This window comes from Arabidopsis thaliana, chromosome 3, assembly GCF_000001735.4.
Source record: "Arabidopsis thaliana chromosome 3, partial sequence".
Lineage (NCBI taxonomy): Eukaryota > Viridiplantae > Streptophyta > Magnoliopsida > Brassicales > Brassicaceae > Arabidopsis > Arabidopsis thaliana.
Genome location: NC_003074.8, coordinates 21,789,049 through 21,802,042, shown reverse-complemented (window position 1 = coordinate 21,802,042; position 12,994 = coordinate 21,789,049). Strand labels below are relative to the sequence as shown.

Here is a 12,994-nt window from a genome sequence, read left to right as displayed (position 1 = left end):
ATAAATTACAAAAACTAGTATAATCTCTATAGAAATTAATAATTAATAATTATTATGCACAACCTGACTTGAAGCAAGAATCAATGGAACAATGGTGCAAACATATACGTCAATATTATTAGGTATATATATGAGCGTATTCGTACCTGAATTACTTAAGCAACCAAGAAAATGATACGTTAAATAAGGAAACTCTTGTCATCTGCAAGTATCTTGCTCCAAAATGTTCTGTATGTTCAATAGTATGGCTCTGAAAGGTTTGACTTAAATAGGAAAATCAAAACAGAGCATTCTCCTACTTCTTCTTCAATCAATTCTTATGTGTATCGGTAGCCAAATCCTTCTCTCCATATGATCAAGGAAAAGATTTTGACAACGTAGGGTTTACAAATTGAGAGAAGAAACAGGAAGAGAGATAAGCGACAAGATCTAGCAAACTTTTCTGAACAGGGCAGAAAATGTAAGAGATCTATAAAACTGAAACGACTTGGTATACATTTAAACTTCTAACCAAGAGTCCGAACCAATCTATGAGGTAAGTTTTCTTCCTTGAAGACACAACACTGTGCAGTCAGCTTCTTATATAAGGAACCACGCACCATAAACTGGACATCACAAGTATAAAACTCGTCGTAGAGTGTAAAAAGTTGCGTAATTTGTTCAAACATCCCAGGAGCTTCGAGGTTTGTAGGACCATCCTCGTCAGCATATATGTCCATCTCCTTCAAACTAGGAAAATAGTCCAAGAAATGTTTTATCATTTGCATCTCTTTCTTTGTCCCTCGAAACCCATGGATCTCTAACATATTTACTGGACAAGATGTCAGCGAACGACCTTTGTCCTCCCGAGGAACGCAGTCACAAGCATCCCCGCATTTATCTGTGACATGGTGCAAGAGTCCCTGAAAGCATAACGAAACAATAAGAGATTCAAAGTATGAACTTTATCTCTGTATATGTTTGGCAAATGATTTGTTTTTATACCTCAATGAGTAGAAACTCTAAATGTGGACAATTCCTTAGAAGAACTGGCATTGCTTGCCATCCTCGACCTTCAGTACTTTTAATAGCTAACGATTTGAGGTTTTTGAACACTGGCATTGACTCACAGCATAGAGAAAGCACCTAAGAACAGGATAAAACACAACTAAATCACATATGAAAAGTTAAAACATCAACTAAGAACCGATCGATTGAGTTACAAATCAAAAGATGCCTAGGAAGTAGTCTGGTTAATATGACCATTGTGCTCCAGGAATTGAGACCAAGTCCTAATTTCTTTCTGTTATATCCTCGAGACCAGGGGAATAAAAAAATTAAAAGTGAGAAAAGAAAAAGGATAGTGACCTCGAGAGTATCAGCAGACAACTCCAGATACTCAACATTTCGTATGCCATTCATGAGCTTCCCCACATGTCCAAATCTGAGAACAACATTGTCCATAGCATCCTCTAATCCATCATTAATTGGTAGTCTTACTCGCTCTATTTCATTATCAGTAACCAAAAGGAAGATTCGAGCCTCACGTAAGTTTTCCATTTTAACTACGGGATAGTCTTCCGCAGCATAATCAGAGTAACAGAAATAAACAAGACTAGGTGTATCAAATGAAAAAGTGCCTAAATGACCGTCGGAATCTATTGTTAGGGTCTTGAGGCTTGCATTTGAGATGGTGACATCCGAATCTAACCAGTTTACATCAACCAGGACTAATTCCTCAAGCGCAGGCAAAGCAAGAAGTAGAGTCTCAAACTTATCAACATAAAACCAAACAGAGTCAAGAACGAGAGTCTTAAGCATTGGTAAGAAAATGCTCCCAGCTACCCAACTAATATCAATTCCACAACCTATTTCCAGCTTAACTAGTGTCTTGCTGGCGAAACCTTTTGGAGACAGCCGATAGCTATCTTCCATAGTCATACCTAAAATGATTAATAGATCAAGCTCTGAAACACCACGGTTTAGCACATTACTTATCCAACCATCCACACGATCTGAATCAACACCAATTCTACACTTGAGGGAGAATTTCTTAATGGGAGACTCAGCCTGCAGAGCCAACACCCTATCTACAAAATCCATGAAGCTCTGCCTAATTTCATCCCTTTCCGGCTTGCCCTCTTCCGGATGAAGAAAGACAATGTCATCAAAAGCAAGATTAGGAACAAAAGCAATGAGATAGCGCCACCTCTTGGAGAGAAGAGAAGTCAAAGCAGCCTCCTTTGTGGTAAGGAATGACAGTATATGAGAAAGAAGCTCGTCTGGTAGACTGCCAACACGATCCATCTCCTCTGCACGAAAGAAGAGGTATACTAAGTACACAAATCTCAAAGCTTTTATAAGAACATCAGCAGTAACATGATTACCAAACAGTTCCAGTGATAATGATCTACAAACAGAGCAAGTGGAAGGAAATACGTGAAACTGGTAAAAACAATTGATTCAAACATGAAATTTAACAGATGAGTAAAGTCCAGGCAATCATGGTTTGTGAAATATCGAAATAGAGGAATAAGTGAAACTTGAAATCAAACAGAGCAAGCGGAAGCCCAATTAACAACGCAAACAGAAATCCACCAAAAGGAAACTTTGAACTAAGAAATCCCCAAAAGGAGAACAGAATCAGTAGAAGCAGAAGAGATGAGTAAAAGTCGGTATCTACCTCGTTCCAAGCCCCAAATTTGGTGATTTCAGTGAATGCGTCCAGCGAGAAGGGAGAAGGGAGAAAGTGAGAGTTGGGAGTGCTTAAATCGCTGGTTCGCGAAGATGCCCAGCGAGAGGTAAAGGGAATAAAGTCTCAATTTTTAAAGAGGAAGACGGCAGTAAACCAAATTGAGGGTTAAAGTTGAAAATGTCAATTTTGATTCAATGTTACCCGGTTCCTTGAAATCCACCGGTTTAACAGAAAAGTGAAATTGAGTGGTTTAAAATTGAAGATGTCAATTGGTTCTATTCTACCTGGTTCCTCCAAAATCCACCGGTTTATCTCGGTAAACAAATCAGGAGGACTTCTTGATTTTTGGTTTAAAAATCGGTCCAAACGGAAAAGTAAATCAAGCCAAGAATTTAGAACTAAACCGAACCAATCCAAAATATTACCTAAATTTATTCCTTGCGTTTTGGATGTTCTCATATTCCAATGCATTTGGAAAGCGTTGTGATTGATTGAAAATTTGACATAATATTATAATTCTTACTTCCGGATTTTTATATAGATGAGCTAAACATGACGAACCTTTAAGTTAGGGTATAATATGCGTATGAAATCGTAAAAATAGTTTTTGTTTCATCCTATAAACAGAACTAGCAAAACCCTCACTAAAATTACAGTTTGTAGATTTGTCGCAAATATGGTCGTCGTCAGTCGTCACTCGTCAGCCCTGTGAAGTTTTGTACTTTCGGTAATTTTAACTACTTCAATTTCACACTTTTCATAAAAAATTTTTTTCCGTATACCATGAGTGTGAAATTCATATTTGCTGAAAATTGCTGGAAAAAATAATCAGTTCATTCTTTTGACTTCTTGAACGCTGAGTTAGTGTAATATTTTTAACCAAATTAACAAACAGATAACAACGAAAGAGTCCACGTTTTAGTACACAACGACCAACCTTCGTGTCTCAATACGCACGTTTAGGACTTAGAATGGCGTTTTCGTAAATACTAACTTATAGTCGTAATTAAAAATTGTATATTCATTTTCCCTCTATAAATGACTCTGTTTCGTTTCCTGCTTCACTTAAGAAGTAGCAGAACAATGGCGACTTCTCAGCAATTTTTAAACCCTACACTCTTCAAATCCTTAGCTTCCTCAAACAAAAACTCATGTACTCTCTGCCCATCTCCTTTCTTGCAACTCAAGTCCGCCTCCACAATTTTCAATTACAAACCACTTACTTCCTCCTCCGCCACGATCATCACACGCGTCGCTGCATCATCCTCCGATTCAGGCGAGTCAATAACCAGAGAGACTTTCCACGGCCTCTGCTTCGTCTTGAAAGACAACATCGACACCGATCAAATAATCCCCGCCGAGTACGGCACTCTCATCCCTTCGATTCCAGAAGATCGCGAGAAACTCGGCTCTTTCGCGCTTAACGGCTTACCAAAATTCTACAACGAACGTTTCGTTGTTCCAGGAGAGATGAAATCAAAGTACTCAGTCATCATCGGCGGCGATAATTTCGGTTGCGGATCTTCCCGCGAACACGCTCCAGTTTGTCTCGGCGCGGCGGGAGCTAAAGCTGTGGTGGCGGAATCGTACGCTAGGATCTTTTTCAGGAACTGTGTAGCTACAGGTGAGATTTTCCCGTTGGAATCGGAGGTTAGGATTTGCGACGAGTGCAAAACAGGGGATGTGGTGACAATCGAACACAAGGAAGACGGTAGTAGTTTGCTGATCAATCATACGACGAGGAAAGAATACAAACTGAAACCGCTCGGTGATGCCGGTCCGGTGATCGACGCCGGTGGAATCTTCGCTTATGCAAGAAAAGCCGGCATGATTCCTTCTGCTTGAATGTAATCGGATCCATAATTTATCGGTTCTGAGTTTAATCCGGTTTGGTTTATTTGGTTCGAGAACCGGTACTAACGAAATAAATTATTACCAAACCAAAATTTCTTCTGGTTCGACTTTGTTTGCCACGTGGAAACAGCGATATAAACAAGTGCCCAAAAAGGCTTGCAATGGTTTTTGTACAAGACCTTCGTTTTCTTCAATGTTCCTCTTTTCTTAGATGCATTTGCATGTCCTCTCGAACTGAAAGTTTAAGGTTCTTCTTCTGCCTTCGCATCTGTACTAAGGTTGGTTTCGAAGATTTCTCATCTCTTTCAATTGTAATTCTTATCACATATACTCTATCTGTTGTATAATTCTGTTTCTGTTGAAGTTAAGTGTGTTTATCTCCGCTTTGAAACTCCTTTTCCTGTTTGTATTATTTTGCAGTGGGTGAATGTTAGTTGAATTTGTGGTTTGAAGTCTCAATTGAAATTAACTGAGTAGTGAAAGGGGTTTTCTAGGGTTTGACAAGAGGATGGATAGGATTAGCAATCTACCAAATGAGATCATTTGTCACATTGTATCTTTCCTTTCGGCAAAGGAAGCTGCTTTCGCATCGATTCTGTCAAAGAGGTGGCGGAATCTCTTTACCATTGTAATAAAACTTCAGTTTGATGACTCAGTCAAGAATGAAGGGAGTTTGAAGGATTTTGTCGATGGAGTATTGGCTCTGCCTACCAGTTCTCGTGTAAGGAGTTGCTCTCTAGAATGTCGAAGAGAGTTTGATCCGACTCATTATGATGATTTCAATCGTTGTATATGTGCTTTGCTGAAGCGTGGTATCTTGGATCTTAAACTAGACATATGTGCTGGGAGACGATATTCACTACCACTTGAGGTTTTCACTTGCAAAACACTCGTTAAGCTGGAACTTGGGAGTGATTTTGGTGGCTTTGTTGTTGATCTTGTCCCTGAGGATGCTTTTCTACCAGCGCTTGAGACCCTCCTTCTTAACTATATTCGGTTTAAAGATCTCCGCCGTTGTGCGTTTGAAAAGCTTCTTTCTGCTTGCCTTGTGCTCAAGGAACTAGTCATACATAATATGGAGTGGGAACGTTGGAAATGGTCTGGCAACATATCCAGTCCAACCCTTGAAAGACTTACTATTAGTCATGTAGATCTCTATGAGTGTGAGTTTACGAGAATAAATTTAGATACTCCGAATCTTACCTATTTAGAGTTGTCTGATGCTGTACCGGATGACTATCCAATTGTTAATCTTGACTCCCTTGTTGAAGTTAAGCTCGATCTTACGTTGATGGTAGATCACAAGTACCATGGATATGTAGATGACAACGACACGATTTCTAGCAATCCAACAAATCTGATTAATGGGTTAAGAAATGTTGAAATCATGAACTTGCAATCTCCTAATACTTTTCAGGTTAGTGTGCTATTGTTTCTTCTTTCTCTGTAACATGTTATTACAGTTTGAGTTTGATTAAAACAAAAATATGAAGAATCAAAATCGTTTTAACATTCAGGTGTGCATCTTAGGTTTCTTAAGATGTTCCAGTTCTCTTGTTACATAAATGAAAATATATCCTAGAGGTCGTCTTCATCCAAATATATACATATAATGAATGACTAATTGATTTATTTTGTTTCAGGCATTTTCTTACTTCCATGAAGCAATACCGGTGTTTAAAAACCTTTATCATTTAACTATCACAAATAATGATACTGTAATTGGGTTCTGTTGGGAATTTCTACCATTTGTGATAAAGAAGTGTCCAAATCTAAAGACTCTTGTCATCGATGTACGATCAATACCCAAAAGTTTATTGTACAAATGCAATAAAACCTTGTAGATACTCCTTGATTTTCAGTTTCTAATATTTTCTCTTGTTGAGTTGCTTCAGGGTCCATTGCACTACAATGAAGACCGACCCAAATCTGTTTGCCACTGTTTGTCGGGATATTCTTTCTTATTGTCATGTCCTTTAGAGGTCTTACAGATAACCGACTATAGTGGAACTCCTGGAGAGGTGGAGCAATTGAAGCATTTTCTAGAGAAACTGTCCGGTCTCAAGTTGGTGAAACTTCATTCTCTTACAAGATTTGGTAGCGACAAGAAAAAGTTATTAATGCTTCCCAGAGCTTCCTCTAAGTGCAAGATCAAGGTCACGTTTTCTTAAAAGCTTTGATCCTCCTAGTTGCAATCTATCTGTTGTATCATTTTGGATAGTGAACACTCTTACTCACTTATATCCTCTGTTTATCTTTTGTCGGATTCTCCTTGTTGTCCTATTTTGAACTTATCAACTTTCTGGAGCCTGTTTTGATTCGCTTTTCATTTGTAATTTGCTTTGATAGATTCTTAGGAAACTGTAAAATGAAACTCAGTATGTATATTATTAGGCGTGGATAATTCTAAAAGCCTAAAATTTTCCTTTTTGGTTTCTTATTACACAAGGTACAAGTTCTAGAGTGATTGGGAATTGAATTTTGCTCTGTAGTAAAGTATGTGTCAGGGTTTTATAATCTCTTTTGCAACTTATTTTTGCTTCTTGTCCTTATACCTTCGGTTTATGTCTTCTTTTTTTGAGACATATACTGATTCTTTTTAAAGCATTATGATTCTCTAGAGAATGCTCTTCTTCCATCGCTCAAGACTCTCATTCTTGATTCAGTTAAGTTCTATGATCGTTGTGGTTGTTGTGCATTCCAAAAGCTTCTTTCTGCTTGCCCTGTGCTTGTGGAATCAGTGATGCGTAATCTGGAATGGGAAGATTGGGAATGGTCTGGCTGTGCGTCCAGTCAAACCCTTGAGAGACTTACTATTGACCATAGATATTGGGCTGAACATAACTTGGAGAGCTTTACTTTTGATACTCCGAGTCTTACCTACTTAGACTACAATGCTCATGTTCCGGGATCGTATCCAACTGTTAATCTTGACTCCCTTGTCGAGGCTAAGCTCAATCTTGGTTTTACAACTGATCTTGTAGAAGATGATGACGATCCCTTTACCAGCGATCCAACCAATCTAATCAAAGGGTTAAGAAATGTTGAGATCTTGAGACTATGGATGTAAGTGTGCTCTTTTGTATTCTTTCTTATTTTCTGTAATTGTTATTGCAACTACAGGAAAAAAGGAGCAAGAAGACGATTGACATTAAGGAACCATTAAGGCATCATCAATGTTTAACAAGAACCATTAAACCAAATTGAAGACGATTTAAGCACTCCCAACTCCTTGAGTTGTTTAATTTGATTTGAGTGGTTGATTCTTAAGATAGGCCCAAATAGAGAAGCCCAGTGGTAAATATGTGGGCCTAACTCGTTTCATCATACTTTGGTAGCCCAAGGTCAGGCGTTCCTGATTTAGTTTACCGAATTAAACCAGTCGTATCTAAACCGGATAAAATAGAACCAATCACTCACACTAGATTCGACATTTTGATACCCCCACTTAAAGTTTAAACTCTCGCTCTCCGTGTCTTTTCTCTGGAGATTTTGGGATTAAGCGTCGTTTGTAACGAGGTAAATGGTCAAGTGTACTCATTTCTTCTGCTTCTACTGATGAATTTCTTCTCTTTTGGGGGGTTTTGCTAAATTTCTATTTGCAATTTCGTCTCCTCCTGTTTTTGCGATACTGTAGTTTAAATCTCGTGTACAGAAGGTGGATCTTGTCAGCAATCTACCTGAAGAGGTTCGGTGCCATATCTTGTCCTTCCTTCCCACCAAGCACGCTGCTTTGACTTCGGTTCTCTCAAAGAGCTGGCTCAATCTGTGGAAACTAGTCCCTAATCTTGACATCGATGACTCTGAATTTCTTCTTCCAGAAGAGGGTAAAGGGGAAAGGGATGAAATTCGTCAGAGCTTTGTGGATTTCGTGGACAGAGTTTTGGCTTTGCAGGGCGTGTCTCCCATTAAGAAATCCCTGAGATATTCCTCAGTAGGACACTAGTTGAGCTGAAAATAAGAAGTGAACGTTATGTTGATTGGTGGCGTAGAGATAGAGGCACTGTCTTACCAATGCTTAAGACTCTTGACATTGACTCAGAATCTATTCATTGTGGTACGATTGATATGTTTCTACCTTCTTTCCCTGTGCTTGAGTATTTACGAATGGCTAATATGGAGTGGACAGAGTCGGATGAAACCGTGTCAAGTGCAACCATCAAGCTGCTAAGTATTCATGGCACCGGTTGTCAAGGCTTTTGAAATCCAAAGAGCATTTCTTTTGATACTCCAAGTCTGCTTTCCTTTAACTACTCTGATTTAGTTGCCGAGGACTATCCATTAGTTAACATGAAGGCATTATTTGAGGCTCGAATCAACTTTATAGTTACTGAAAAACAAATCAAGCGAGTAAGAGCACCAAATGAAGATTGGTTACAAGATGATGAAGTTGATGTTGTTCTCCGATTCAGCAATGTGGTGAAGCTCATGAATGGCATACAAAATGTTCAGAAACTTTACTTAACTGCTGATACTATCGAGGTCAGTTTTCTATTTTTCTTCTCTTTTGTCTAGTTGTGAAGCATTAATTGCAAAATGTCTAGTTTTCTTGTTTTCAGGTGCTTTCTCTGTGCTGTGAATCGGTGCCGCTGTTCAACAACCTCAAAACATTAGGTATCACGAGTGAGGAGGGACGAGGATGGCAAGCGATGCCAGTTCTTGTAAGTAAATGTCCATATGTAGAATTTCTACTCGTTGAGGTCCAGTTATAAACCATGAAACTACTTGGAAAACATGTGTTAAAGATGTTGTTCTTACTCAACAATCTTATTGTCTCCTTTATGCTTTCAGGGTCTCTTACACTATATGACGGATAAATGTGGGGATGCTTGTGATTGCATTTCTCGGGAAGACAAAGGTCGTTCGCTTACATCTTGTCCAGTGAAGAAGTTAGAGATTCGAGGGTTTAGAGGAACAATGAAAGAGATGACAATGATAAAGCATTTCTTGGTCTACTTTCCGTGTCTGAAGGAGATGAACATCTATGTTGAGGAGTATGATCCTACAGAGCTCAGATTCCCTCAAGTGTCTAAAGTTATCATACAGATGATGGAAGAGTACAACAAGTTATCGAGTTGCAATGTTCAGCTCCTTATAACTGATTATTTGTCTGAAAAGTGGACTGCAGCAGGAAGAATTCTCTGAGAAAACAAAACTTGCTCAAAGTTTTGCCAAAGTCCCCTTGGAATTTGTCTTCGGTTATTCTAGTTTCTTTTCAAACCAAACCAAATTAATCCCAAAACCTTAGTTTCCTCTTCTCTTATGTTTAACTGAATCACTCTACGTTTTGTTTCCAACCAAAATCTCTTGTTTTTATGCATTGTTTCCTGTCATTTACTATGGTTAAAGCTCAATATAATAAGTTCAATTTGCAAAAGATAACTTTTTCAGAAACCTAACATTAGTATATCCATTGTTACCCTTTAAGAGCAGTTTAAGATCTATGACACTGTTTGTGACTGAGTGCTTGTCCGGATATGTGGGAAGATGATTATGATGAGGAGGAGGATAAGTATGAAACCTGTTTGTGAGTGCTTGTCCGGATATTTTCCTAATGTCGTGTCCTGTGAAAATGCTAGAGATCACCGATTACCGGGGAACTAAAGGAGATCAAAACAGATTCATTAGATTGACCTTGAGCTTGTCAAAGTTCGTCCTTATGCAACAGAGCCCATAGAAAAGCATTGTCTTAGAAACAATCTACTAAAGCTTCCCAGATCACTCAATTGCAAGACCCCAGTTTCAGTTTGTTACTACTTGCTCTATTTGTTAATTTAAACTGTTTTATGTACAGTGTTGCTTGTAGGTTCAACTCTCAAACTCCCAAACTCTCAAATGAATTGTTTTGATTTTATTCTTCATCAGAAATTGCCCTTGAGTTCTTCTCTTGTTAATTATGTTTGAATAACGATAACTGGGCTTATCTAGTTGGGCCTATAGTCTTTCACGATGCATACGCAGCCCAGAGAATTGAACTCGATAAAATAGATTATACATGTTCTGTGTGATCGTTGGGTCCGAACCAAACCGATTCTGGCCAGGAAATTAAAACCAAAACCAAACCGCTTCAGAAACCAAACGATACCGTTTCAATACATCGATATCGACTATAGCAATTTCGCCGTAAGAAAGTTTTAGTTACAAAATCGAACCCTATTCTTTTTTTTTCCGTCAATCGAACCCTATTCCTCACTGACCCTGACGTTTATGGCAGAGGAAGGATTCATCGGAATTGGAGAAAGCGAAGAAGAAGCGGCAGAGATCGGCGCTTTCTCCTACAGCCACCACCAGATCTCTGACCTGCGACGAAGAAGTTGACTGAAACAATTATTTGTTTCGTGGCTGGAATCCATGGGGAAGGGCCCCTTATCGTTTCGCCGTCTTTCAAGCATCCGTCACCGGAAAAAAGGTTCTGCGGTGAAGGATGACTCCGCACAGACATCGACGCCTTCATCTCCACCGCCTCCCCTACCGATTCATGCTGGCGGATCGGCTGTGGGAGCGACGGGGAAGGCGAAGAAGAAAACCGGAGGAGCTAGGCTGTGGATGAGGTTTGATCGGACTGGTGCTATGGAAGTGGTGGAGTGCGATAAGAGTACAATCATCAAACGTGCTTCTGTTCCCGCTAGGGATTTGAGGATACTTGGCCCTGTCTTCTCTCACTCCTCTAACATTCTCGGTAAAAACTTCGATTTGCTAATTCCTGGATTAGGTCATAAGATCACAATTGCTGCAAATTAGCTTGGACATTGTGTTTCTGAAGTTATAAGCTTGTTTTTTTGCTCTGCAGCCAGAGAGAAAGCTATTGTTGTGAATTTAGAGGTCATAAAGGCAATAGTTACTGCAGAAGAAGTGTTGTTGTTGGATCCTCTCCGTCCTGAAGTTCTTCCATTCGTTGAACGACTAAAGCAACAGTTTCCTCAGAGGAATGGGAATGAAAATGCACTGCAAGCTTCTGCGAATGTACAATCTCCTCTTGATCCAGAAGCTGCAGAGGGTTTGCAGAGTGAGCTTCCTTTTGAGTTTCAGGTCCTGGAGATTGCACTTGAGGTCGTCTGCTCATTTGTTGATAAAAGTGTGGCTGCTCTTGAGACAGAAGCTTGGCCTGTCCTTGATGAACTCACTAAGAATGTCAGCACTGAGAATCTTGAATATGTACGAAGTTTGAAAAGTAATCTCACCCGCTTGCTAGCTCGTGTACAAAAGGTAGAGGCTTAATAAGTTACCATTTCCCAGGATACTATAATGTTGTGTGGTGGATGGAAACATTAAACTGTTGTGTTATTCAGGTGAGAGATGAACTCGAGCATTTGTTAGATGACAACGAAGACATGGCTGACTTATACTTAACAAGGAAATGGATCCAGAACCAGCAAACCGAGGCAATACTGGCGGGTACAGCATCAAACAGCATTGCCCTCCCAGCACATAATACATCAAATCTTCACCGGCTCACATCAAACAGAAGTGCGAGTATGGTGACGAGCAATACAGAGGAAGATGACGTGGAGGATTTGGAGATGTTGTTGGAGGCATACTTCATGCAACTGGATGGAATGCGGAACAAGATTCTTACAGTGAGGGAGTACATTGACGACACAGAAGACTACGTGAACATTCAACTGGATAATCAACGAAACGAACTGATCCAGCTGCAGCTGACGCTGACCATAGCCTCGTTTGCAATAGCCGCAGAGACATTGTTGGCCAGCTTGTTTGGAATGAACATACCATGTCCATTGTATAGCATACATGGCGTCTTTGGTTACTTTGTGTGGAGTGTTACTGCACTTTGCATTGTGCTTTTCATGGTCACTCTTGGTTACGCCAGGTGGAAGAAGCTGCTAGGCTCATAATCTCCCTCTCTCTTACAAACCATGTGCCACTTGTGTAATAATTTATACATATGTTACTGGACAGAGTTGTTTCACTCATATCTTGTCCAGTGAAGACGTTAGTGATTCATATATGTTGTTGAGGAACACATGTAGATGGAAATGATATAAGAGTATATATGTTGAAGAGAATTATATTCAGACATCGAAGTCATTAAAATGTTTAAACTAATTGTGCACATAATTGAACTCTTCAACTAGTTTGCTCTCTTCTCAAAGCTCTCTCTTATTACTCTTCCAATGATTTTTCTCTATATTCCTCACACAAAACATTCATCCTCTACCTTGGTATCGAGTTCATCATCAACTGCTTTCCGTTGTCGAACTTAAGTTTATGGGTTGATTTGATTTGGTTCGGTGTGGTTTATTTTTGGTTATTAAAACTGGTCCAACCAAACCAATTTTAAAGTTAGCCAAACCGCTTTACTTTCCAAAACCCTAAATTTTCGTTTTGGTTTTTCTCCCAAGTTACCTTAAAGTAAACCGAACAGATTTACTTTCCGAAACCCTAAAATTCTCGTTGCCAAATAGAAATAGGTTCGGCTGCGTTTGTAGTTTGTACGTCGTCCTC

The 12,994-nt window shown here is 39.4% G+C and overlaps 4 protein-coding genes and 1 pseudogene across 7 annotated transcripts; 4 read left to right on the top strand and 1 right to left on the bottom strand.

The window, feature by feature from the left end:
- Positions 1 to 238: 238 nt before the first annotated feature.
- AT3G59000 (F-box/RNI-like superfamily protein) lies at positions 239 to 2,795 on the bottom strand. Of its 2 annotated transcripts, NM_001035810.1 has the most exons (5): positions 2,663 to 2,767; positions 1,923 to 2,291; positions 1,348 to 1,484; positions 985 to 1,125; positions 300 to 902 (listed from the first exon to the last, which is right to left on the bottom strand). In NM_001035810.1, exons 2-5 carry the CDS (start codon positions 2,284 to 2,286, stop codon positions 507 to 509), a joined length of 1,038 nt encoding a protein of 345 aa, NP_001030887.1. In that variant the 5' UTR covers positions 2,287 to 2,291; positions 2,663 to 2,767; the 3' UTR covers positions 300 to 506. The 2 variants fall into 2 exon arrangements, with proteins under 2 accessions (NP_191459.2, NP_001030887.1); NM_115762.3 differs by having other exon boundaries at positions 239 to 902; positions 1,348 to 2,291; positions 2,663 to 2,795.
- Positions 2,796 to 3,739: 944 nt separating this feature from the next.
- On the top strand, positions 3,740 to 4,985 carry IPMI1 (isopropylmalate isomerase 1). The gene has a single exon (NM_115761.3). It carries the CDS (start codon positions 3,758 to 3,760, stop codon positions 4,517 to 4,519), a length of 762 nt encoding a protein of 253 aa, NP_191458.1. The 5' UTR covers positions 3,740 to 3,757; the 3' UTR covers positions 4,520 to 4,985.
- A 51-nt stretch (positions 4,986 to 5,036) lies between these two features.
- On the top strand, positions 5,037 to 7,598 carry AT3G58980 (F-box family protein; the record flags this gene model as incomplete). Its single annotated transcript, NM_115760.2, has 4 exons — positions 5,037 to 5,945; positions 6,172 to 6,321; positions 6,424 to 6,684; positions 7,134 to 7,598. The coding sequence occupies 4 exons, from the start codon at positions 5,037 to 5,039 to the stop codon at positions 7,596 to 7,598; spliced, it is 1,785 nt and encodes a 594-aa protein (NP_191457.2).
- A 371-nt stretch (positions 7,599 to 7,969) lies between these two features.
- On the top strand, positions 7,970 to 9,905 carry AT3G58975 (annotated as a pseudogene). Of its 2 annotated transcripts, one of them has the most exons (4): positions 7,970 to 8,047; positions 8,166 to 9,010; positions 9,088 to 9,189; positions 9,320 to 9,905. The 2 variants fall into 2 exon arrangements; another variant differs by having other exon boundaries at positions 7,970 to 9,010.
- A 661-nt stretch (positions 9,906 to 10,566) lies between these two features.
- Positions 10,567 to 12,711, top strand: MGT6 (magnesium transporter 6). Its single transcript, NM_115759.4, has 3 exons — positions 10,567 to 11,207; positions 11,319 to 11,734; positions 11,818 to 12,711. The coding sequence occupies exons 1-3, from the start codon at positions 10,880 to 10,882 to the stop codon at positions 12,382 to 12,384; spliced, it is 1,311 nt and encodes a 436-aa protein (NP_567076.1). The 5' UTR covers positions 10,567 to 10,879; the 3' UTR covers positions 12,385 to 12,711.
- The last annotated feature ends 283 nt before the right edge of the window (positions 12,712 to 12,994 follow it).

Bases quoted from the DNA above. Each gene is read 5' to 3' on its own strand.
- AT3G59000 (NM_115762.3), bottom strand. From the start codon at position 2,286: ATGGATCGTGTTGGCAGTCTACCAGACGAGCTTCTTTCTCATATACTG. The intron at 1,126-1,347 runs GTCACTATCCTT...TCCTGTTCTTAG, and splicing joins TGTCTGCTGATACTCTCGAG to GTGCTTTCTCTATGCTGTGA. The intron at 903-984 runs GTATAAAAACAA...TTATGCTTTCAG, and splicing joins TAGAGTTTCTACTCATTGAG to GGACTCTTGCACCATGTCAC.
- IPMI1 (NM_115761.3), top strand. From the start codon at position 3,758: ATGGCGACTTCTCAGCAATTTTTAAACCCTACACTCTTCAAATCCTTA.
- MGT6 (NM_115759.4), top strand. From the start codon at position 10,880: ATGGGGAAGGGCCCCTTATCGTTTCGCCGTCTTTCAAGCATCCGTCAC. The intron at 11,208-11,318 runs GTAAAAACTTCG...TTTGCTCTGCAG, and splicing joins TCACTCCTCTAACATTCTCG to CCAGAGAGAAAGCTATTGTT. The intron at 11,735-11,817 runs GTAGAGGCTTAA...TGTGTTATTCAG, and splicing joins TGCTAGCTCGTGTACAAAAG to GTGAGAGATGAACTCGAGCA.